Here is a 26774-nt window from a genome sequence, read left to right as displayed (position 1 = left end):
TTTATCTTCTTTTTGGTGCATCAGAAAAACAATATACTTATATACCAGTATTTCAAAATGATAATTGGCATTAATATAGCTTCACAGAAACTATACAATAGGTAACCCAACTACAAACTTCCATAGCCTTGACTAACTTGGGAACCTTTACTGTTCGTTTCCTATATCTGGTAACAACCAGTGCGTAAATCACGAAAATCTTTAGTTCAAATCCCAAGGCAAATACTACTATTTCGTGTTGGGAAGTGCGAAGGCTGCTTAACAGACACATGTATCATTCCATTACGAGACTCGCAACTAAACTTAAAATTAATGTTAATCTTAATTAATTTAAAAAAGTTAATCTAAGTGGCATTCTGTCAGACGCAGCGGCTAGGTTTGGTACGAACAAGACAGTTAAAATAAATAGAAACCTAAGAATAATTGTTATTATAGCTTAATACAATAAGACTATATAAAATAAGTACTTAAGAAATTATTGAGTTAGCTCTGCACCGTACTCGTGTTCATATTATTATGCTTCGTGTTGATCTTACAGATGTTTAAGGCTTTGTATGTATTAAACAACAACATAATATTTATAAAGGTAACAAAATCTTTAAACTTAACAGTAGATAGAGAAAGAAACAATTTTTGGTTCGCATTGAATCTTGTAAAAAAAAACTGTAGAGTATTTTTTGCTACGGGTGAACCTTAAGTCATTGATCATTAAAAAATACGTATAGCAGAATACATAATATGTGTATCATAGCAGTTTATCTTTTTATATGTTTTATTTGAAATAACTTGAGAGAATTCCATAAAACCAAATTTCCAGATACCTAATATTATAAGCAGTGACCAAGCAAGGCCGACAGTGGATCGTGAATGTTCTCGTAACCCATGTTCTAACCTAAAGATTTAAGTTTATAGAGTTAAATTTGACTAAGACATAAAATACCTTTTAAAAGTATTATAAATAATAACTATAATTGTGCGTTAAGAACTCTTCGTACATTAGCTATAACTATAATATCAACTTGCCCCCTCTAGAAACTAGACAAGGTAATCCATGTGTGAGAGTATTAGGATTACTTTAGTACGTATGGCATAGTTCGAATTTACACAAATCAGGTTGTTTCTTTAAAAAGCCACGTTTTCAGAGCCAAAACATACACGAGTTCTCTGTATATCCTATTTATGATCGCTCTGAAATCGATTCTCTTTATATTGAGTAATAATAATTGAGAATGAGCGAATCACTAAAAATAAAGATATGGAAGCAAAGTTTGGATCATTCCCGAGTCAAAACTGGTAGAAATCTCGTGCCAACTAGATCTAATGATTATTGTAATTAAAAATGTTTGTGCGAGTAAGGGCGCCATAACTTATATATATTGAGTTTGATGGTACGACTGCGTTGGCGTTCGCACGCGTCCACTGTTTGCAATTTTCCTTTATTTATTATGATAAACGTGTATTGTTAAACTGGCGTATAAATACGAAAACGGGTATAATTTTTTTTAAAGTGATGAGTGTAAGGAAGATAAGTGTCCATATCTCGTGTTTGTTAAAAAATAAAGCTGGTAAATATTTAATTTATATGAAATTTTATTTTATTTATACTTGCAAAACAAATACAGCTGTTCCATTTACAGTCTTTGCTGTCTATTTGAATATATTTTTTATTCACTGTCCATAATATTTAACTACAGATTGATTTTATAGCATTTAACCGCGTATTAACTATTAAAAAATTAAATAAGTTACCATAAAATAAGAATCCTATGGCAATAAATAATTAATTCTGGCTAGACTTTAAGTTTACCTTCCAATAATAACTTGTTTTAGCACTAGGATTTTATATCAGCATGTTAGGATTCTAAAGTGTTAGTGAGTTTGAGCTATACCTAATAATATTCCTTCTACGATATTTGTTTCATGTCAAATATTTACAATTTAAAATTCAACTTTAATTACTGTCAAACGTTATTGTCGCATCTGCATTTACTAAGGTATCTTCCAATTTGTGATGCCTACATATACATTGGACAATTTACTAAAATTTAACATTTTTATATATTATAAAGTGAATATTTTAGCTAATTTCTCACGCCACAAAACCAACGGAAATCTTGAGCAACTATTAAGAAAGTAAAAAAGGTTCATATCGATTCCTCATATTTATTAATTTCTCTAATGATAACTTTTAATAAACGAAAGAAAAGTTAATTACCTTAAGATATCATGTTTAAAACAATATATGATTTTTAGGTCTAGGTCAGCGAAAAGAGTACTCAACAAGATCCTTTCATAATCATATCAAATAGATATAAAAACCAGTTTTAACTTGATTATAATAAATTAGTGATCTCGAATGAAGCAAGAAAAATAATTAAGTCACAAATATTTTATGAATTAATTTTTAATATAAAAAATTATGTTTTATTTAAGAGGGTCTTAACATGAGGTCGCTTAAATAGTCTCTATTTCAGATTACCCTCAATGCAACTTTAAAAACAGAATAACGAATATCAAAGAGAAAAATAAACAAATTTCAAATTACTTCAATAACAGCAAAATAAATTATTGTAAAATTCAGTTGGCCAGTATATAAACAAGTTGTGTCTGTTTAGTATCTATGGGATATTCTTGTATATTTAACGATATGAAATACGAAATTATATTAACATAAAGTAAACATAGGAATTTATATATATATTTGGCATCGTTATAAAATATATGGGCAACACTAATACATATATATTTTAGTTTCTTCGATTGTTCAATTAGTTAAACTCGTGGAATATAATGCGTATAGCCAATTTGACTGAGTTAAGGAATTTGATTATGCTTTTAATATATAATATGCAAATTCGACTCATTAAAAGTGCGTAGAATGGCTTCATTCGGTCGGGTTTGACTATTAGGGCATTACGGGACAATCTAAATAAGAAACATTAATTACAATTAACATTAATTACTTATTTTGTTTAAATTAGAAAGAAGTTTATAATTATTTTTCCCAATCAAAAATAAGTATCATTAATAATTATCTCTAGTGTTTTTTATTAAAAATGTTTTGATGACACTCCAATATATAAATCATATTCTAAATGTATTGTTGCATTTCAGATAATAATATTGATAAATTAAGGTAGAATATCACCTATAGATTTTCTATAATATACCTCTTATTGGTCTACTTATTGTCTATTACTTGATTAAACTGCGGGCGGCAACACGCCCTCTACTACACGACCTAATAATTATTTACAGGCTTCATTTATTTTCCATTGCGCTAGTTAGTAATAGAACTCTAATTCGTTCGAATATCGAATACTTACATTATTAAGGTAAAATTTACGAGTGTCTCAAGTATGGTTTTACATAATTTATTTTTTAATTGTATTTTTGACCTAAACTGAAAACTATGTAGGCCGTCCGACTTATTTCTGTTTCCCGTTTAAAGACAACGCTGAATACCTAACCCATAGAATCACAGATTCACCAAAGCCACATTACTAGTTTTGCGACGCAAAGTGTGTCTCGCCTTCGGGCGGTTCTGTTTCTATTTTGTAATGCGAATTTTGATTACAACAGATTAATTCCTATTCCAGGGAAAGTCATTCTACATCATCTTGATAAAACGATTACTATCGCTAAAATTTTATAATTCGGGAGGTAAATTATCTGAGTTACATCTACATTTATCAAACTACGTGAAATGTCATACGATTGTCTATTGTCATGTCGTTAACATTCGAATTAGTGAGATACTATCAGTCAGCGTATTGTCTTTATAATTTTAATGAATTTTATACCAGTCACATGCTTTGATAATTGAAGTGTTGGTCCTGTCAACGCTGACGTGATGATAATGAGAATGGTAGGTAGTTAGACTTACTGGCGGGAAATAAGAAATAAAAGTGAAATAAGTGAAGTACATAGATTTTATTCAAAGGAATGTTTTGTTTTATAAACAACTAATTCACTTATTTTTCGTATTGAATACAAAAATATTAATCAAAAGTTATTTAATGCACTTTCGAAATAAGAATCTCTTCATGAGGTGTTAAAAATTCACTCATAATACAAAGAATTAACGATTATTAAAAAAGTTCAGTGATACGTCGAAATATATATTAATTTTCTTGTGTGTTAAACATAGCAGCACCTTGTTATTTATGGCGATATGATCTAATCGTTAAATAATAAAGAATGTTGTCTCAAAGATGAAACTCGGTCCTTTAATGGCTGACGCTTGCGTAAATGATCATTTTCGTCGTTTATTTCACAGTTTACAAATATCACCTTGTAATTGTCCCTTTTTGGTATCATCAAACAAATTACCTCATATTATATTACCATCAGTCATATAATTCACACTATTAAATAGTACATTTACAAAACAAATATTTTGTCTTTAAAACAATGTAGCCTTTGTATGAGTATTCCTAAAATCTTCTTGCTATTATCAGACTCCTAAGGAAATTTCAAGAAAAGAACGGATACCTTAACCGGCAACGTAATAGCAAGCTTCCAGACAGATTTCTTGCACTAAGTGACCCCAACACATTTTTTCAGTTCTTATTTGTGATTAATTCAGTTTGTAGAACATCTTTGGCAACATTGGCTTTATGAATAATATCTACAAATTTAGTTTTCCCGTTGTCTTGAATCGCAAATGGTAATTACGTTCTTGTTGACGCGTGGAGTCGCGTCATACTGGACACTGGCTAATTCTCGTTTTAACTGGATCCTACTGACGCGAAAGCCTGTGGCGACGTGCTCAGGAACTTGTTTGAGAGCTTTAGTAATTATTATTATACTTACAGTTAATGCCTTGATTAGTTGAGCTTTTATAATAATTTGAGTAGTTCTATTTTAGTGAGGCAAGGGTCTTGCTACATTTTAAGAGCATATAATATTTTAAGGAGTACGTTTGACGTTTGGTAAGAGCTCGTTAGTCAGTTTTTATCACTAATAGAAATACGTAATTTAATTCCTTCAAAATTGCGTTCACGTATCATTGACAAGGAGGAAAAATTAAAGATATTCTCGAGTGTTGCACGCGCAGAAATGTACGTTTTGAAATTTAAAAGGATACGTTTAATTATATTTGAATAAATACATTATTCATTTGTCATGATAAAAATCTTTTTACTTTATAGTAGGTGGTCAGCCTCTTGACATACGTTAAATGTTAGAATTGCTGGTTTCTCACGATTTTCTTCCACTGTATGAGAAAATATTGATTGTTCACATAAATAGAGATTTCCATTGGTGTATCGGTAGTAAAACGCACGACCTCAGGGTTTTGAGTTGGCTTTAGACACTAACTCTGCTCGAATGAGAAATGAAATAGAAAAATGTATTTATTCAGTATAACAATGCATTTCAATGTGTAAGAGTTGGGAGCCTTTTTAAGTTTAAAAATATTCATGTCAGAATTCCCAGCTCTTGGATATTAAACTGAATAGTTAATTCCAGAACAAAGTTAATAATTATTATTGTTTCTTTCATTTCAATTTTTTGTCTTTTATTATTTGTTACATTAAAAAATACATTGAAAATGTTAAATATATATGTACTCGAATTTACAATAGCAGAAGTGTAAATGTCAATTTAAAATAGTTTCGGTTGACATTGACAACTTCCATTATAAAAACAGCAAGAAATAACAATATGGAAAAATAAATGACCATGAAAATAACCATAGAAGGGGAAATATTCTACTTGATTTATCAATCAACAATTTGGTGTATGATACTTAAAATACTTCATTTTCCAGTACACTTTTACCTTAATTTCCATTCACAGCATCGCAAACGGTATTGGAATTTTTCAGTTAATATGTAATAATAATCCTTTAAAAGCACTTTGACTTTTTTTCATATAACAAAACGGGCAAGAGGCTCAGCTGATGATCAGTGAAACCGCCGCCCAGTGACACTCACAGGTTCCACATAGTAGTGGTGCACGGCAAAAACTGCCTTTAACGGCTCAAGTGTCGAAAAACGGACGTCGAAGTGATACAGGTGGAATTTCGCAATCTGCCTTGAAATTAGCTCAGCTACAGCTATTAATCTGAACAACTCCTCTGAACACTTCATGGTATACAATAAAAAATGGGAGAGATCCCACATCTCTTCGCAACGCCAAGGGATCACGCCCCTCGGAGAACGACTGGTCAAAATATGAACAAAAATACTTTTTGCAACTCATTCCTCCTGTTCTGCATCAATAATCTAACTTCACCAAATGCTTATGACAGCAAATTTACCAGTATAACTTATGGCTGGTTACACCAAAACATTATACATTCACACCACGATTTAAGTATTAGAGTAAATTAATATATTTTAAATATTATTATTAACACATGTTGCTAAAAATAATTGATTAAATTACCTTTCCACATAGAGAAAAACAATTATTTTTTTGTTACAGGACTAAGAAGTGTAATATACGTATTATGCTAGCATTGTCCGAAATTAGTCAGTACAATGGTCTCCGATAGTCCTTGCGGTGTGAATAATATTGGTATGGAGTATAACAATATGGGGAAGAAGGAAGAAAGCAGGTAAATTGTAAAATAATTATAGAAACGTAAATTCATGCCGTAGAAAATAGTTTAGATGTTAAATATTATTATTTTTTACCTTCCTGAAATACAGAGCGGTGTGAAATACAGAGTTAAGCTTTCTTATTCTGAAATCAACACGGCTTCAATGAAATCCCGAAAGAATATTGTTATTTTTCTCACATATATAGATTTTCTATCGTATAACTAAATGTTATATTTATTAATATTGACATGTTTATACCCGACCTTTTTAGATTTTCCGTATCAACAGTGGAAAACGATGGCAAAAAGAACGGCATACATATGGGCGCTGCTATAATTACGAGACCCCTACGGACATCTGCAGAAACTGTGGAACGAGGGGACCCTAACCCACAGCCAGATACCTGGCTTCATGACGCTGGTTGGCGGAGAAAGAGATCTCTAGCTCAGCTTACGCGAGAGGCTTTACCGCGAATGGAAAATTATAGGAATTCAAAAAGAGCATTAAAAAGGCCCAGCCTTGGAGAATTGCACGGTGACCATCTTATAACCGAAGAGGTGTGTAGTCTGTATATTGATATATCTTGTAAGTATGGTTTTCTGTTTTCACGTCGACGAAGTGACGTAAGTCGTACTTATTTTATTTCAATAATGAAGTCTGTTTATTAACGCAACGATACTAATGCATTAATTCACGTTCTAAGTTCAAATACGGCCGGGAAATTTGTAAATCATTAAAATCGCATTTCATGGGTATCAAGGTAACTTGCTACTTTTGTCTTAAATATATAATTATTACGCGAAAATAGATCACCTCATTAATTTAAAGGAAAAAAATACCAAGTTATAAGGCGTTTATTACTAAAAACCTTTATTTTATTGAGATCAAATCCCTACATTATTTACTTAAAAACAACGCTACTTTAAACACATTTGTCGTATAACTTTAAACCATCGGTATAAGAACAGAACATTAATTACAAAGTGTAAAATATAATATTACAAGCATATCGGAAATACTTGACAGCAACACTTGAATTACTAGCATATTGCGATTAGGTATCTTTAGAGTTGAGCCAATGAGTGTCTGACGTTAACAAGAAACAACTGACTTAAACTGAGACTTAAAATAAGACCTAATGACCAAGTTTCATAAAAAACTGAAATACACAAAAAGTTTGACCCTTACTACCAATTGCTACAACACGAAATTGTTTTTGTTTGGACACAAGATGAAACACATGACGTCTTTTATGGTTTTCGGTCACGCACTTGCGTTCTTTCTTAGGAAAGGTATATTTGTTAATTAAATTTCATATTTCACTTATAATTTCATATTTCATTAATAATCCCTTGATTCGTATATCGTAAGCCTTCAAATAGATATAAAAATGCTCCTTATCTCTCTCGTGACAGTTTGAATATAAATAAACAGGATAAGATTATTCAAAAATGCTCTTAAATAATCTTTACATTTATGAATATAATGCCCTTGATTGTATGAGTTAAGAATTTCAGCATCCGAATAAAATTTTGAAATGTTTATATAACAAACCTTGTAAATCATACATTAATCTGAATAGTAAACTATAAAAATGTAATGGTTTTCCTTGTAAACAAATCTCGTTTTTGATGAAAGATTTATTTTTATATTTTACCTTTCCTCAACCCTTTAGAGATAAGAATCACGAAACCTTCCGCGTTTCTCGTCTACTTGTTTGTATAAGTCATCAGAAATCCACGCATGAGTAACTATGCCCAAGACTATAGGCGCGAGTCCAGCATGCATCTCTCACGACTCACACACGCGCGGTACACATCTCGAAAAAATATATGTGTTACGAAAAATTACTAGTTTTTATAAAACAGACTCATAAATTAGGGGCATACTCATTCACGACCTCCGAATAGCCTATTTAGTGGAAAATCTGCCCATTTTTTTTATTTATAAAACTGAATTACCACGTTTCATTCATCGCCTAATATTTTGAAGGTTCGGGAGATTTGCACTTTCGTATTAAATGTCCGAAAGTTAGTAGTTTTACAGTATAAGATTTGATTTTTACACTTGCAGTGATTAGTTCTCAATTGTTACTTAAGTTAGTACTAGTTAGAGGGTCAGGCAATCAAGGCCAACTGAGATAATCGCTCCATCTGAAATTGACACCATAAACAATGTTTTATTAACTTTATAAACACAGGGAGTCGGACAGGCGGTGTCAATCATTTTCACCTGTTTGCGCTTTATCTGTGATCACATAATTATATTATATGTACTGACTGTGCGAGATAATTATATTGTTATGATCAACGTCATCGTGAGATACTTGAATGAAGACATGAGTTATCTCAATGCAATTCTAGATTTTAATCCATAATTTACATTTGGTTTGTTCCCTGTAGATAAATATGAATGACGAAATCACTTTTATAGTTTTGATAAATATGTCATGAATAGATCCTAAGTTAAAGTAAACATTTAGATAATACAGATCCATTTTAGTAAGTAAAAACTTAGATTAATTTTAGTACTAACATCAAAACCAAATAAAAATAAAATAATTTATGCTAGTAGCATTTCCTCGCCGTATTACAGTTTGTCTACCTATCTGTTAGAATCGTTACTTTAAAACATTATAGATTAAAACGACAGAAGTTTATCTAATTTAGCGTAATAATTTCACCAACGTTCTTATCTGTATACAATTGCCATATTGGTAAATATTATCCTTGCAAAGACCCTGAATACAGTGCTACAATTTCCTTGTATTTCATTAGATTATGAATGTGGCAAACATCGAACATTGATACTTAAAGGTAAGTAAAGGACAAGCGAATTTCCAATGTTGCAATATTTTTTTAGGATCTATCAAACAATATGCATAAATCTTTATTCTAATACATAATAAGTGACGCAAAGACTTTACTAATTTGATTGTTTTGTTATTAACGAGGACAAGCTACAACAATACAATTAGTATTTAATGAGTTAATGAATATTTTTTTTATGATATTAGTAAATGATTGAATGATACAGTGATTAAATTTTTTTTATTACATACCAGTTATTACAAAAACATTAGATCTGTTCATATGTTTGTAATTATAACTTTTATTGATGGTCTATTTGAAAATTAACTATTTTTCAGGATGAAAAACAAAGTCAAAGGGACACAAAATCACCTACACCTGCCATCGGAATTAAACTAGGATGGATTCAAGTAAGATTTTTAACATTAAGATTTATAAAAGTAATCCTTTGGTTTCCGTCTGTTGTTTCATCTAATATCGGACCAGTGGGTTCTCTTAGGGTTTTTAGAGGGGATACTTAGAGTGAACTATATCTCTTGTATGTCAATTAATATTCAGTAAGTCCATGTCCTTCTTGCAGTCAAAATTAATAAGATTATAATAATTAAATATTTGAATTAGTCATGTTTTTCTCGGTGATTCTATAACACTTTCGACTGTTCAAAGTTCGGTTTGCGGAGTAGCTTAAAATCAAAAGTAGTCAATATTAAGGATTAAAAGTATTTCAGGGCGTGCTGATACCATGTCTGCTGAACATATGGGGTGTTATGCTGTTTCTGAGAATCTCTTGGGTGGTATCACAAGCCGGGATTGGTTTATCTCTTGTCATCATAGCGATATCGGCTATTGTGTGTGTTATCACTACTCTTTCTATGAGCGCTATTTGCACGAACGGAGAAGTTAAAGGAGGTAAGAATATTATTTATACACATAATAAATATTAATATATATTTAACGAGTTATAAATTCTTTGAATTTATAACAAATTTACTTAAGTTGACTATTTCGCATTTGTTAATAAAATATATAACTAATCAAGATGCAAAATATCACATCATATAAAGTTACTTCTTATTGATTATGTGACATAAACTTGTTTCTATTACATAATATGTTAAAGAATAAATCACCATTAATTGATCGTCTATTGTTTGCATTAATGTGTTATAATAAAACTAGGACACTGTTTTATTATAACACATTAATGCAAACATTACCGTTTGTTTCTCTAATTATTTCTTAATTAGGCAAATAGTACCAGGCAATAAGACCTAGAACAGGGAGGCAGGTGATAAAAGCGTATCTTACTAATTTTTAATTTACCTGAAAGCGACACCTTTGTTGATTGTAACTAAATTCGAAATACTGATGGAGTATTTTAAGTTAATTGTAAATTGAAAGACCGTTTATGCCACATAATCAAATTTTTCAATTGTATAACGTGTTGCAGCCATGATATCTAATAGTCACAATAATAATTATAAAATTCTTATGTTAGTCTATGGTATTTGACTGACATAAAACGTATTAAATTAATGTAATTTTTACTGCATATGCATTATTCCTATAAGAATGATAATGCCATTATACACAAAATGTGCGTAGACATTACTCGTAGCAATGCTACGTCAATATTTTACCTTCTTCAAAATTATTAATATCACGCATTTAGACTATTTACTTCAAAGTATTTCGGCGTTATTACATGTACTTATGTTTATTCAGTATTTGCCACCATAATTTTCATATGAAAGTAACATCGTAACTATGGAAACACTCATTAATCCACGTTTTATAATAAGGTTTTTTGAGTTTAGCAAAATGCTTTAATTAAACGACTTATAACAAAGTGTTTAGTATGCAGTAGGTGTCGGTTAGAGTTTGCAGAAGGAAAAATAGGGTAATAGGCAAAAAGAAATCATTTATAACATAGCACGTAATAACGTACAAGCATTTTTACAAGAGTAATAGGCTCAGAGATAGATTTATTTAATGGCGTAAAAGGAACATTATATTTAGTAAGTAAGTTGATAATAAGCTGTAAATCTTTCTCAATAAATAAAAAAATAATTATAACAGTTAAAGTCAAAGGAAATTCATTAAATACCTAAAAATGTTATATAAAATAAGTAACAATGTTTTTACTTAAATCGAGTAAGTAATTATATATATTACTTAAAGCGAAATTTTCATTGAACCAATCCAACCTATTTTAACTAACTTAAATATGTTTCTTTCAAATAGGTGGTATATATTACATAATATCAAGATCACTTGGACCGGAATTTGGAGCGTCAGTTGGAATCATATTTGCGTTTGCAAACGCAGTAGCTGCTAGTATGAATACAATTGGGTTTTGTGATTCTCTGAATGACCTATTGAAGTCTCAAGGTGTAAAGATCATAGATAATGGTGTTAATGACGTGAGAATTGTTGGAGCTGTAGCTTTAGTTTTCATGTGTATAATCTGTGCGGTCGGCATGGATTGGGAGAGCAAAGCCCAGGTAATTTTAAAGACTTTTTATTCTATTTTTTATAATATATCTTAAACTTAACTAGTAATTAAGTGAAAGTAGTCAAGAAAAGCGACATGGCGAACATTCAAAATTTAAATTTCTATCAAATCTGATTTACCGGTAAACCTTTAAAGTAACCTCCTCATTTTAGAAATAATATAAGACTTTAATATAATTAAAAACTTACTAGCGGCTGGTTCCGGATTCACATGACAGGACATTTATTTTTGAAATATTTAGAAATAATTGGTACAGTAGTGTTCGAGTAGTAACATCATACAAATATTCGAATCTTTCTTTTTTACATTATAAGATATAAATAACTCTAATTGTGAAAATTAGAGATATTGCAGTATTAAATTATACAAATTAATTACGAAATAGGCTAATAACAATTTGTATACTCTGTTGTTTACGCAAAGAAAGAAAAATTACGAACTTTCAACTGTGGTGATAACAGCAACAATTCAATATATATTTTTTAATACAAAATAACGAATGCATCTGCTTGTCTCTACGAGATTATCCATTAAAATATTTATGCATGACACCATTAGAGGTGATTCTCAATAGTCAATAAATAATAACAATGTATTTTCACGGTTAAACATCGTACAAGTTATTTTATAACCTTATTGATAATTAGTTCTAGTACGTACTTAAATGTATTTTGATGCCACAGTGCTATTGTTTATTTATACACTCTTTACCGACATTTTTCTAGCTGGAAAACTAATTCTGTTACAAGATATTTTATTTTTATTTATATAACTTTTTATCTATGGTTTATATATATATATATATATAAGTTTTGATTTACATACGGTAATCCAACATTTTTATGCCAGACATTTATGAATGTCTTTACTCACATCCCATAACTCATAAGCTTGGGACTTATTATACAACACTTCGTACATAAAATATATAAATACATTTTACGTATAGCATATCCGATATATGAACCGAAACGATACTAAAATACAAGCTTACAATAAAGCATGTAAACAGTAGCAAATGAACAAGTGTAGGGAGGGGCCTCGACCTTCAATGGACACCCTCTGAAACAATTCCATTATCATTTAATACGTATATATCATTTTATACGAGGTTATAATAAGTTAAAACAGAATTCCTAGATATAAATAAATAAAATAAAAACTTTTTTAATGGCAAATAGGTTTCGACATAATTCATCTATCGCTAGTCCCTATAGTCTAACACTATATAGGGAGTCGCTGTGTTGTGGTTAGTATATAACAATAATTATTCCGTGGTATATGTTTAACAGGTTTTTGGGAAACAGTAGTTTTAGTGTTACAACTAACCAAACACAACTCTTATAAGACATTATGTCAAAAATGTTTTTTAAATGATTGAAGTACTAAACCTTTAATTCAATTTGCTCGAAATGACTAAGACTCAATTTTACGTTCAGGGCCCTGTGAATAATAATTCTTTGTTAAATAAAATCAGATTTTATAAACAAATAATAGATAACCATTTATAACAAATAACGTATAACCTTAGTCCAAGAGAAAAACTGCTTGGACGACGTACTAACTAAATATTTGTTAATTGTCACCACTTTTCACATTACGTCGATTATTTAGTAATTTTATGGAAATTGACTCTACAGAAAAGTGTTTAAACCTAATTAATTTAAGTTAAAATTAAAAACATTTTTTAGTCCGAAGCCGAATAATTAATACGCAAGCTTACTTATATAGTCTTATCAAATGTTTGTATCGAATTCGACCTTCAATTTTGCTTAACTGGACCGATTTTTCAGAACTTTCTAGTTGCAATCATCGTAGGAGCATTGGTCGACTTCGTCGTTGGAACAATAATGGGGCCGAAAGATGCAACGGAAATAGCTCAAGGCTTTGTTGGATTTAGCGGTACGTAGATATGTTGATCGCTCGTTCTAATAAATATAAATAATTCGTATGAGTAAAAGTACTGAGGAATCAAACATTTATTTTGATTGAAAATTGTTGTAATGTCTTTAAATTGTAGACATAGAGCCCTCGTTATTATTATAAAGAAGTCATAAAGTATTGTCATGTATTAGAAAAAAATCTTGCAGTTTTTCAAACTATAGTAATTTTTGTATTACAGCCACAACATTCACAAAGAATTTCGATCCCGATTTTCGGTACAGCGAGAATCTTGACCAAAATTTCTTCAGTGTGTTCGCTATTTTCTTTCCATCTGTGACGGGCATCCAAGCTGGCGCCAATATCTCTGGTGATCTGAAGGTACGTTCAAGCATTATTATGCGCCATTATAGTATACAAGTATTATCACTATATTTTAGGCCAAGCGCAAAAGCGATTCAGGACAAAACATTCATTACCTTGAAAAACTTAGAGTTCCTTTATGAATAAACGAGATTAGTGTTCTTTATATTGCTTCATACCTACTTTTAACACTACATTACAAGAAGTTGTTATTAATACGAGTTTTCAATAAAAAACCGATTTTAAGAAGCTCGTTTTTGACAATTACATTTCAGATTAGATTAAACACCGACTATCTACTTATATGAATAATATTAATAAATTGGATAACGAAATTAGCACACGCCTCAAGCGTGTAAACAATTAATACATATGTACGAGTATGTTATATTCCCATACTACGTCGGAACGAATCAATGAGTCCATGTTGACTATTTGTCGTTGTCCCATCGATTTTGTGACGTTACAAGCTCAAATTAACTCACTTTGCGCCAGGAACTTCCAAGAAAAGTGTCAATATTTGTCATATATTTCCTGACACGTGTTCCATAATGAGAACTTGCCGTTCGTAAGTACCCAATGGGGCATAGAAGACCGGTATTATTGTTGTGCCAATTTTTTAACATGTTGTAAATGGAAGCTTATTAATCAAAAATTACTAATCTATTTTTCTCCCATAAAAAAAAGTTTCGAGGAAAATAGTGACGTCACAAAGCACGTTGGTTCAATTCGGTCATTGGCAAAATATAATAACAGTTATACCTTCCTTGTGGCCTTTACCTTGTACTTAAACGACATTTTTGTAGGTAATTGTCTAAAATTTACGGATGTTTCGGATAATGCTTCATTGTAATTTGGTTTGAAGGTTTTGATGGGACACAAAATAATCGTTAATGACCTAAGGTCCGAATTTCGATAAGCGGTGCTTAGCGGCAATTTTTATTTTATAAGATATAATTGTAGTTATATATTTACAGTATAAAGCAAAAAACTGTTTGTAAAATACGTTTTATAATTTTTTTGTCTACTAGCTGTTTACTTTAGTGAACCTAGTAAAAATAGATCACTTTGCAATCAAGAAACTAAAAAAGTTTGCTACTTCGTTTATTTAAATTTTGAAAGATGTGTAATTATAAAATTATCTTTGTTTTATGCGAGTCTCATACTGAATACGATTACTGAAGAGCCTTCGACACATTAAGCTATGTATTGATTTATTCGCGTTTAAATATCTTATAAAACTATTTATTTGGTTTATGAAAGTATAAATATTACAATGGGCGCCCTTAAAAAGAATAGCATGTTAAATTCTAAACAGTATGGTCAAACAATTATCGTTCGATGTGGCATTTGACATCTGACGAATTGACAATTACTGTTAAGATCAACATGGCGTCTTATTCATGCTAGGTTTTTTGCTCAACGAGAAAATTTATGTTACAAATGTCATTTCGATTAACCTCTCAGCTTTCAGAATTCGCTGATGGAATTGAAGCAATTGCTTGCAAGCTCTAATAAGAATATATTGATGATTCAACTCTCTTTTTATAGCTGTTTCATTGGAACATTTTAGGAATTTAAAGTACGTTTCATTTTATTTTGGTTAAAGTTTAGTAGTAGAGCTAGCGTGGAATAGAAATGTTCTGTTGTCTTTAACGTTTTATTTTCTATTGAATTATAATATTTTATTAGAAGTTAAAACTTACATTACTATGCACTTTTTATTGATAAGCATGTGAATTATAACGTCACCCCTCGCTTCATATGATGAAAGTATATAAAGATTTCAATTAGTAAAAGTTGCTATTGCATTATACAATTACATGTATATATAAACTTAAAACGTGCTCAACATTTAACACGATTAAATAGAATTGTGTAGGTACCTAACGATAACTCAATTTCGGTGAAATGTTGTTAAAATTATAATAATAAAGCCTTTCTTATTTCCTATAGTTAGTATTTACTTCCTCCTAGTAGGATTATATCCTCCTGTAGTTAATATTTCTTTATAACTAAATGTTACTAGATAGTTACCTGTAGATATAGACACCTGTTGGGATAAGGCTCACTCCACCCCTCTCCGCATTTCTAACTATATAGTTACTTTCACAGTTAAATGACTTATGGCTTATTATTATGGAGTCATGCTGCTGATGTCGACAGTATTTTCATCCTGCAGAAGATGGTTATTCGTGCAATCTATAATTTAAAATGTAGGGAATCTCTGAGAGATAAATTCCAGGAAATTAATATACTTAGCCTTTCCCTCGCAATATATTTATGGAAATATTATGTATGTATACAAAATAGTGATAAGTTTACTCGTAGAATGGAAAGTACGCATAATGTTAATACTCGGAACAAACACGGGCTGCAATTTCACCAAACTCAACTATCTAAAGTTAGTAATTCTTATTGGGAAAAGGGATACTTTTCTCTAATAAAATCCCAAAGGATCTTTTAGATAAATAGATATTTAAGAAATGTATTTAAGAAAAGCTGTGTAAAAAGGCTTACTATAAATTTAACGATTATCTAGTTGATAAAAGGGCCTGGGACTAGTGCTAGACAGGCTAATGTGGTTGTGGCTAATGGGCGCACTAGGTTTATTTTTATTAACTGGGAAACCGGAGAAGTGATGGTTACTCAAATGTGACTGGGGCGGTGGCGTTGTGTGACGGTGTTGTTTAAATGTAAACCCCTTAAATATGTTTGAGTAAAACGATTGCTGGCTTACACGTCATGCTTGCGAACAGGTGCCGCTTCTGGAAACTGGACGGCGAAGTTTCCGTTCAGTTTTGTAATTTAATATAAATAAAACCGCACCGTATCTCCCTCCTTCTGGTTTCTTCTATCTATGTTTCCCATAGTATTTTTTTTATCGTTTAGAGTACCGTTTTCTAAGCCGGCTATTTCTCTCGACCTACACGCTCCTTCTTCTTTGCCGATGAGTACAAATTTAATGACGTGGAATAAGTGATACCTGTAATCTGTATCATATATTCCATAATAAACATATTTAATTATTTTTTCTCTATCTTTTTCAATAGTCTGTCATTCTTTTCCTACTATTTTAATCTAGTCATCAACCCATCTTTATTTTTGGCCTACCCACTATTCCTTTCCGGGTTACATATTATAAGCTACTGGAAATTGTATGACTGCATTTATAGGAATTCCGATATTAAGCTTATGAAGCTATTTTTATATTTTCTAGGACCCTGCCTCAGCCATACCTAAAGGTACATTGCTTGCCTTGCTCATTTCTATGATCAGCTATGCGGTTATGGTCCTCATATCTGGTGCTGGGGCTTTAAGAGATGCCAGTGGAAATATCACAGACGTGATAATGGCCAATGGAACAGTGATAGACACTAGCGCTCTTTCGCACTGTGTCAACATTACCGGTGGATGTCAGTTTGGACTTCACAATAGTTATTCCGTAAGTACGAAGAATCATTGAATGTTAAGCAAGGTGAATTGGGGTTTCCTCGACGAAACTGCTTAGTATATTGCTTTTTGTGCAATAAAGAGTAATTAAATAAAAATGTTATCTACAATGAGAATTATAATCATTTTTTAATAATAGACACAAAAAATTGAATCACTACTTAACTAAGGATTATGTGTAAGCGTAGCCAGTTCTTCAAATAATTTACTAATAAATGATATAGTATTTTCGGTAGTGTGCAAGCAAAAAACAAGTACATATATTAGGTTAATCTAAACCAATTGTTAAGACCTAATTTGTATTCTTCCTAATACCACAACTAGAAAGTTTAAAGTTTTAGACTGTTTCTTTAAGGTGATGCAACTTATGTCCGCATGGGGTCCATTCATCTATGGTGGCTGTTGGGCAGCGACGTTGTCAACAGCCCTGACGAACCTTCTCTCAGTCCCAAGATTGATCCAAGCCCTGGGAGTAGACAGAATATATCCTGGACTCATCTTCTTTTCAAAGCCGTATGGAAAGCACGGCGAGCCATACAGAGGATACGTTCTAACTTTTTTCGTATCTCTCGTGTTCCTACTTATAGGTACGATCTAAAATTAATCATATGTAACCATATGTAACCTATGTTTAACAAAAAATATTTGTAAATCAATTAAAAACTTATAAAAAGCTATGACTCTTACCAGGAAAAGTTCATAAAAATTGTCCTCACGCACTTAAATATTACCTTGCTGTGATAAATACGCGTAAATGGGTTTTCCTCGTGACCATATTGGTATTTTTTATTCTAAACATGTTCACCACTTTTTAGTACCATTCTTAGACATTTAATTAAATATATGAGCGTCTATATTTACGCGACTAATCAAGGTGCCTAATTTTTTTTAAACAGCTGATTTGAATACAATCGCTCCACTGATTTCCAATTTCTACCTGGCGTCCTACGCTCTCATCAACTTCTGCACATTCCACGCAGCACTAGTGCGGCCTCTCGGATGGCGACCTACATTCCGGGTAAGTTACACTATAAATAAAAATGACTGTTATTCTTCGACAATACGATATTCAAGTCATGTAATGGACACAATTGTGGCATGCGTTTAATACAAATATTCATAACATACATTAAATTTTACAAATATTTGGGGGACATAGACAAACCGAATGATGAATAAAACATAAAGCTAAAACTCGAGAATCGCTGGACCGATTCAGCTTATATTGATTTTGAAATATTTGTGGAAGTTAAGGGAAGGTCAATGTATAATAAAAATCAAAAACATTAAATATATTTTGTTTTATAGAAATTAAAAATTGTCATTAAGGTTTGAACACATGTTATAGAAATATATTTAGGTGATGACAAGTTAACAGGGTCATCACGTTTAAAATTAAATAAAATATATTTCACATTTAAACAGTTCTATATTTATTTTTCAGTATTACAATGTTTGGGTGTCCCTGGTAGGATTCCTGATGTGCGTGGCAATAATGCTTCTCATCAGTTGGGTGATGTCACTTGTAACATTCGCGGTCTTCTTTACTCTATACCTCATTGTTCACTACCGCCATCCAGGTAGGTCTACGATTTTTTTTTGTATTTCTGCAAAAAATATAATTGTACAAATTTGATTAATTAACAAAAAAAATCACTTGTCAAAATCTTTAGATGAGAATATATTTCTATACCATATAAATGGTTAATTTTAAATTACATTGAATAAATATATATTTATGATGAATTTATTACACAAATTAATAAGTGGGTGGAACTTAAACTATATATATAAATAAGGCAATAAAATACTTTTATTTTTGGCCGAATACTTTGCATTGTATAAGCGAATGGCATAGTTTAAACCTATAATTATTGATGTGCATTATAAGGAGTTTATTTTTATTAGTGACGGCGGAATTTCTAAAGATCTCATGTTCATTCTATCATGATCCAATTCTTCAAACATTCCTCGAATTTACGCGAAAGAACGTAAAACGTATCATTTCAAGTGGCTACAAACGAGAACAAAGTGACGAGTGAACTAAATATGCTCATAACATTGAGTAATGGCATCATTTTCCACGGAACACATTTAGATATTTGCTAGGAATAGAAATACCATAAATCAACGATGTATGGCAGAAAATCGCCTTGCTGTCAGTATGGTATAGTAAGATTACAGTTTGAATAAAAATAGATAGGTGACTCAAATAGATTTTCTTCTAAACAATTTAAACGTCCATTCATGATTTGCCATACCTGTTTCGAAAATGATGGTGATTAAATAATATAGTTCCCGGATTAGTGGGCCAGGGTCGCTAGAAATTCTTTGAATAGGTGTAAAGATGTTGCTTTTATATACTTTACTTATAACGAGGCTAAACTACTCAAGTCAAAAAAATTATCATAAAAAGGCACAAATAATGTCGGTCTTTAAGTAGGAAATAAAATAAATAAATAAATGGCGCTACAACCTTTTTTGGTCTGAAAATCCGATTTCTGTATCTGTTTCATGATCATTAATTAATCTATTAGGCAAGTAGGTGATCAGCTTTCTGTGCCTGACGCTCGCCGTCGACCTTTTGAGTCTAAGGCAAGCCGGTTTCCTCACGATGTTTTCCTTCACCGTTCGAGCGCATGTTAAATGCGCACATCGCACAAATAGAAAGAAATTCCATTGGTGGGGATCGAACCAATGACCTCAGGGATGAGAGTCGCACGCTGAAGCCACCAGGCCAATACTGCAAGTAGGAAATAGTTATTTTAAAAAGCATACGAAATTAATTTCTGCTTTTTTTATAGATGTTAACTGGGGAAGCAGCACTCAAGCGCAAATGTACAAGACGACATTGTCAAGTGTACATAACTTGGCACGTACAAGTGAACACGTAAAGAATTATTGGCCACAGTTGTTAATACTCGCAGGAAAGCCACAGGACAGACCCGCTTTGATAGATCTCGGCAATCTCATTACGAAGTCTGGGTCTCTCATGATTGTGGGTGACGTGCAGCAGGTAAAACCATTTTTCTATTAGACAAATGTAACTTTTAAGGCAGAAGTGTACATATTTTGTAATATACAAATTATTTGCGTCTACATATATGGAAATGTTACCCTAGTGCGACTTTAACCCCGAAACCCCTGTGTTCCAATCCAGGCTGGTCGCTTATTCTTTATATGTACGTACAACTTTTGCTTAGTGAAGGGAAAATAGCGTGAGGAAACCGGATGTGGCTGATTTTTCTTAAGAAAAACAATCTATGCAATAGTTGCGGAAATGGGTCTGCCCTACGCCTCATTGGAAGGTTACGTGTCTTTGTGTATATTAATACTATGACTATGTATTCATAATAAATAATAAATTGTTGATAATTAATCTATATAATATCGCCTTAATGTAAGAAAAATTACTTCAACAAGTTCGGCATTAGCGAATCTTAATTTTAGTTTTTGTTTACTTGGAGTTTTTAATTATGATAAAATGTTACAGAAGAAACTATCATACAAAGAAAGATCATATCGATTACGGGTGAGCGACGAATGGCTACGCGAGCGCAAAGTACGCGCGTTTTGCGCAAATGTGAACGGCTACAGCTTTGAGATCGGAGCACGCGCTTTGATACAGTCTACCGGTGTTGGTAGACTTGTTCCTAATGTATTGTTAATGGGATACAAGACGGATTGGACTACATCACCTGCAGCCGACTTGGAATCTTACTTCAATGTTCTACAGTACGTATCTTCTGTACAGCACTTAAGTAATCCTCTAATAGAACCATGAAATAGAATAGATCCATGAAATACCAATATTATTGACCATTTCATGAAATATATAATATCACACCTTCCACTTCTAAAACAGTTTTTCAACTGTATACAAATTGGAATTGCAAGCCTATTTTGCCATTGAAATATAAAAGTAAATAAAATTAGTACTTTTTGTTGTTTGTCAATTTCTATTAAAACATTAATTACTGAGAAATGTTCTGTTATTTTGTTTTTTTCTATAGTTAGTCTTGTTACGTGTGTGAAATATTTGCCCGACTTTACAAATCCTTGACCTCAAAAAGACGCTATAGAACAGGTTCAGGATTTTTAGTTCCACGTGAATCATGATTTAGTACGCTTGATCCCATTATCTAGTTTTATCATTAAACGTTGTAAAGAGTATATAATATTGATTTATTTCGTAATCCTACAGCTTATAAAAAATATATATAAAAACAAACAATTACTCTAAAATTATAGCCAAAGATAGAATACATAATATTTACAAAAAGCTTCAAACATTTACAAAAGGGAAAAAAACGTAATACCTAATGTGGCTGTGATGTGTGATGGTGTAAAAGTGAGGGTATGTAAGTGAAGATGTGTATGTATGCTCATGATGCAGGTGATTCTGCGCTTTGGATATCCAAAGAATATTCTTAATACTCTTTTTAACCACGTTCCGCGATAGGCTTAACAAGTAAGGCTTAAATATTGATCGGAGTTTTTTGCATAGTTAGTGTTTGGAAGCGATTCAATAAATATAAAATAATAATAATGTTTTTATTCACATTGATATTGATATTATCGATAACGTTTTTTTTACTAGGTCCAATGTTAATAATAAACGATCACTTTCAAGTACGCTCAAACTCATAACTTTTATATTACTTACAGTACAGCATTTGAGAACCGCCTGGCAGTTGCAATAGTACGTGTAGCAGGAGGTTTGGACTTTGGGTCTGTAGCAGAGGAGACGCCAGCTAGTGGTCTCACGGGCAACTCCAGCACTGGAGAGCTGCGTGTGCGACGCGGCCCACTCATTATGCATGCAGATTCAGACCTTGATATACGTGGAGATACTACACCCAGCAGCAGACATAATTTGAGTAAGGTTTTCTCTTAGTTTAAGGTTTGCTTCCCAGATCTAGATAAAACTGTCTTTTTATTCGGGACCACATATCTTTCTCACTTGTCAACTTGCGAGCGAGCCTTCTGGCAATGTGAGCATCCATGGGCGGCGGTATCACGTAACTTCAGTTGAGCCTCCTACCCGTTTGCCTCCTATTACATTGTAAATATATTATACTCGACTATTGGCCATGCTTCACTGGCATTTATTTTACACAAACACCCCGACCCGAGATATCTATATATTAGTTGGAAAATCATAAAACCTTATTCTTAAACGTAAAAAAATCTTAATAATATATCTCCACAGATTTACTAACTTTGACGACATCCCGTTCGTTTACTATATCAGAGAAGAGTGACACAAAGGAAAAGAAGAAAGATAAGAGAATAGCAGATATACCTCGAAATATAATATATAAGTCAGCCTCAGGGATAGAGCTATCTATGGAACAGTTATCGCAAATGACGTTATTTAAGAAAAAACAGGTAATAATGTTATTTTACTTTAACTTAAATAGATGTTGAATTTGAAACGATTATAAATTTCAATATAAAATAATATAAAAATATAAAATATATTTAATAATATAATACCACATGAAATTTAGAAGACTAGTAGTCGGTAAAAAGACATCCAGACAGATTTTTATATCTAGACAGATCTCTGAAAATAAATGAACGGTCTCACCCAATGTCACTCAATGTGGTGCCCACGCCTCATCGTTTGCAATTTGATTGTTAATTTGAAGATTTCTTAAAATTATTTGGAAAAAAAAATTACTAAGTGTGTTTCGTTACAAATTTCCTAGTAATGAAGTGTTAAGTTTAAGTAAACAATTCAATTTTTTATATTAAAAATTAAGCATGGGAAGCACTGGTCTACCCGACTCACACATACATACATCTACAAATATGTCTATTAATGTTTGTAGGAAAGTGGTACTCTAGACGTTTGGTGGTTATATGACGATGGAGGATTGACAATTCTACTACCATACATTATATCTCAGCGTAGCGCCTGGTCTAACTGTAAGTTGAGAATATTCGCGCTCGCCAACCGACATCATGAAATGGAGCTTGAAGAAAGAAAGTAAGTCAACTTTTTTAAATTAAGCTGTTTACAAAAATAACAAAGCTACGCATAAAATAAATGCATGCAATGCATTAAATTATATTATCAATATTCCATATATACTTTAATGCGTATTGTATACGGTGAGTCAACAAAATCTTAGTAGATCCCCCAAACCATTATGTATGTTACTGATTTATATTAAAGTATCCTAAGCCTTTTCTTTCTTCCAACCGGGTATATTTATTCACTCCTAGGACACGTTTAAGAACGCTGGTTTATTATTTTATCAATTTATTTCAGCATGGCAAACTTATTAGGCAAATTCCGTATTGACTACTCTTCGTTGACAATGGTGCAGGACATCACTGAGCCTCCCCAACCCGAAACAAAACAGTTGTTTGAGGACACAATTCAGAAGTTCACCGAGGAAACTATGGGTGAAGGTATATCAATAAATATCGTAGCAATGAGTATTAGAGATAAAGTTTTCTAAAGTTTTTACAATGCATCAATACCCAATTTAATAAATAAATGACTCAGCATGTAACTGAAATAAAAAAAGCGTTTTCATATGCTTCCTTTACCTTCCTAATCTATAAGAACCAAGGCTGTACATTTTCTTCACTCAGGTTTTCTTAGTATAATAAGCGCGACGATTTCCTAAATCATCGGAGTTTCGTCCCGAGATTATAGACGCAAGCACTCTTCTCAACATTTATATTATATTCGTTACATAGCAATTAAATTTTTATTATTTTGCATTTGAGTAATATAGCATGCAAATAAAATCCTCTATTAGTAAAAGTATTCCGTTGACCCAGACACCGTAAAGGATTAACAGATCTTATTCTTCAAAAAAATATTATTGAAATATCTTGCGCGTTTATCGGTAGACACTAGGCACGTATATTATATACCAACGATGTATTTATAACGATTAATATTATATTTATATACGAATTTATTCTATTTACATTTATTATTTAATTATCACCTTTTAACAACAATTTGAAATAATTATTTTTTCTCTAGATTGCTTAATCAGCAAAACGGAACTGTCCACACTTAGTGAAAAGACCAACAGACAGCTTCGTCTGCGAGAGTTGCTACTGGCTAACTCCAAAGATGCGCGCCTCGTTGTTATGTCCTTGCCGATGCCAAGAAAGGTTATTTCCATGCTATTAATGTACCTCACACCTTCCAATAGTTATTCTTATTTTTTTATTAAGCCACTTATGACAATGTTTGCGGTATCTTTGACGAGTGAACTATTTTATTTTCCGTTTCTCTTGAATTTTTATTCATAAATAATAAATATAAATATACTATTTCTGTTCCCAGGGTTCCGTGTCAGCTCCACTATACATGTCCTGGCTAGAGATGATGAGCAAAGACCTCCCTCCGATGCTTTTCGTAAGAGGAAACCAAACTTCCGTACTAACATTTTATTCATAGGCAACTAAATATATTTAAAATGTCTGTTAAGTGTTTAATTGTAAGGAAAATACTTAAAACCTAAGGTTACATTAGTTATAAGTTCATTGTAATTTGATATAGCTTTAATTTTTACCAGAACAAATGTGCCGTAAGTATTATTTTTTAAAGTACAATTAATATGCACAAAGGCATTGCAGGTCTTGCCTCATTACTTATTACCCTTAGTACTTATAAAATATGACTTATATTTTAGGTAGGTACTTAATTTTATCCTTTAATAGAATGCAATTTTCACCAAAGCCAACTATTATTGTTATTTATTTACATAGAAACAGCAGATAATAATTTTAATTTATCAGTATTTAAATGATAATTAAGTAATGTGTTTCTGTTGTGTCATTAATGATTAACAAGGCTGCGTTCGAGTTCCTGAGTGTGAACGAAACAGATATTTTTAAATAAATCTTTTTTACATTTTATAGCTTGTATCGCGTGCTTAACAGTGATTGTATTCGTCTTCTTTCGAGTTAATGTTTGAATTTAAAGAAGTTTTATGTAAAGATATTTTAAAGATAATTTTATGTTCAGTAAAAGCTAAGTATAAGTTTCCCTACAGAACATTGTCTCAGGATTGTGATATTTTCTGAACGAAAAAGCCTTTCATACTAATAGTAAAATATAATTATTATTTATGTACGAACAGTTTAAATCACTTGCGACTCATCAACATATCATCGTTCGAGCCTTCAATTTGTTCACTTTAGAACCTTATGGACAAAACAACAAGTCATGTTTGTTATGTCACTAATATGTAACTAATAATGTATGTCAACGTATGTAACTAATCTCATCGGTTTTAAAGATAATTTATTTCCAATATTACACTTTAACAAATTTAATTTAACTTTACGTTACCCATAAGTTTTGTTATTGTATTGACATAATTCGTATTATTATTTTAAGTTATTACCATTATTTGTGAAAGACATTGATTTTTCGTAAATAAATTACCTATTTATGTAAATCGTGTTCTTTTCTTTGAAACATCCTATACCTTTATTTAAATGAGGTAATGTAATATTATTAAAATTTATTTAAAAAATCTATTCGAAATGGCCACCTTTGGCCTTTATATGGGCCTTAAATCTGTTTGGCCACGAATTTATAGGTTTACGCACTGTTTCTATATATCGCCGTGTTTAGCCATGTCCTCTAAAACTGACCATAATTTGAAATCTAAGGGGTTGAGGTCTGGGCTATGAGGCCAGTCTTCAGCTCTTATAAAGTCCGGAACGTTGGTTTCAAGCCAGGCTTGGATAGTTCGTGCCTTGTGAAAGTCCACGGTACATTTTTAAAAAGTATATTACTGAGAGGTTTCACAACAAGATCCAAGACTGTATCTGGATACACTTCGGCTGAAGTATTCACTCCTTTTCCACAAAAATTTAGTTTTGTGACGCCTTGATAAGTGTTGATGTATCTGTTGATAGTACGATATGAGAACATACGGCTGATACCAAGCTTTTGAAGTATCTGGAATATGACCGACCGACCCACTTTGTGCAAGGCGATCCTTGCAATCCTTTTTTATTTAACACCCCATTCCATATTGTAATTTGATAATGAACACGAAAAAAGAATGAAGTTGTTAATACAATATACGTGTTCCAAATATATAATAATTAAAAAGATGAAAAAAAAAAAGTATTTATGTAACAGTTTGTATGGCCAGACTAGTTATATCCACCACTCGCAAACTTTATATAAAATTCTCCATTGATTTA

The 26774-nt window shown here is 31.7% G+C and overlaps 1 protein-coding gene across 1 annotated transcript; it reads left to right on the top strand.

Moving 5' to 3' along the window:
- Positions 1-1373: 1373 nt before the first annotated feature.
- LOC123706919 (bumetanide-sensitive sodium-(potassium)-chloride cotransporter) lies at positions 1374-26006 on the top strand. Its single transcript, XM_045656552.1, has 20 exons — positions 1374-1565; positions 6433-6565; positions 6823-7108; positions 9700-9771; positions 10090-10270; positions 11606-11865; positions 13670-13778; positions 13999-14138; positions 17341-17565; positions 17929-18160; positions 18470-18591; positions 19018-19153; positions 20378-20589; positions 21067-21308; positions 22242-22453; positions 22786-22964; positions 23411-23568; positions 23854-23996; positions 24586-24719; positions 24895-26006. Exons 2-20 carry the CDS (start codon positions 6489-6491, stop codon positions 25006-25008), a joined length of 3234 nt encoding a protein of 1077 aa, XP_045512508.1. The 5' UTR covers positions 1374-1565; positions 6433-6488; the 3' UTR covers positions 25009-26006.
- Positions 26007-26774: the final 768 nt, after the last annotated feature.

This window comes from Pieris brassicae, chromosome 3, assembly GCF_905147105.1.
Source record: "Pieris brassicae chromosome 3, ilPieBrab1.1, whole genome shotgun sequence".
Classification (NCBI taxonomy): domain Eukaryota; kingdom Metazoa; phylum Arthropoda; class Insecta; order Lepidoptera; family Pieridae; genus Pieris; species Pieris brassicae.
This window is presented reverse-complemented; position numbering and strand designations above follow the sequence as displayed.

Coding starts and splice junctions, on each gene's coding strand:
- LOC123706919 (XM_045656552.1), top strand. CDS start 6,489: ATGGTCTCCGATAGTCCTTGCGGTGTGAATAATATTGGTATGGAGTAT. Junction 19,154..20,377: donor TGTTCACTACCGCCATCCAG/GTAGGTCTACGA, acceptor CTTTTTTTATAG/ATGTTAACTGGGGAAGCAGC. Junction 23,569..23,853: donor ATGGAGCTTGAAGAAAGAAA/GTAAGTCAACTT, acceptor AATTTATTTCAG/CATGGCAAACTTATTAGGCA.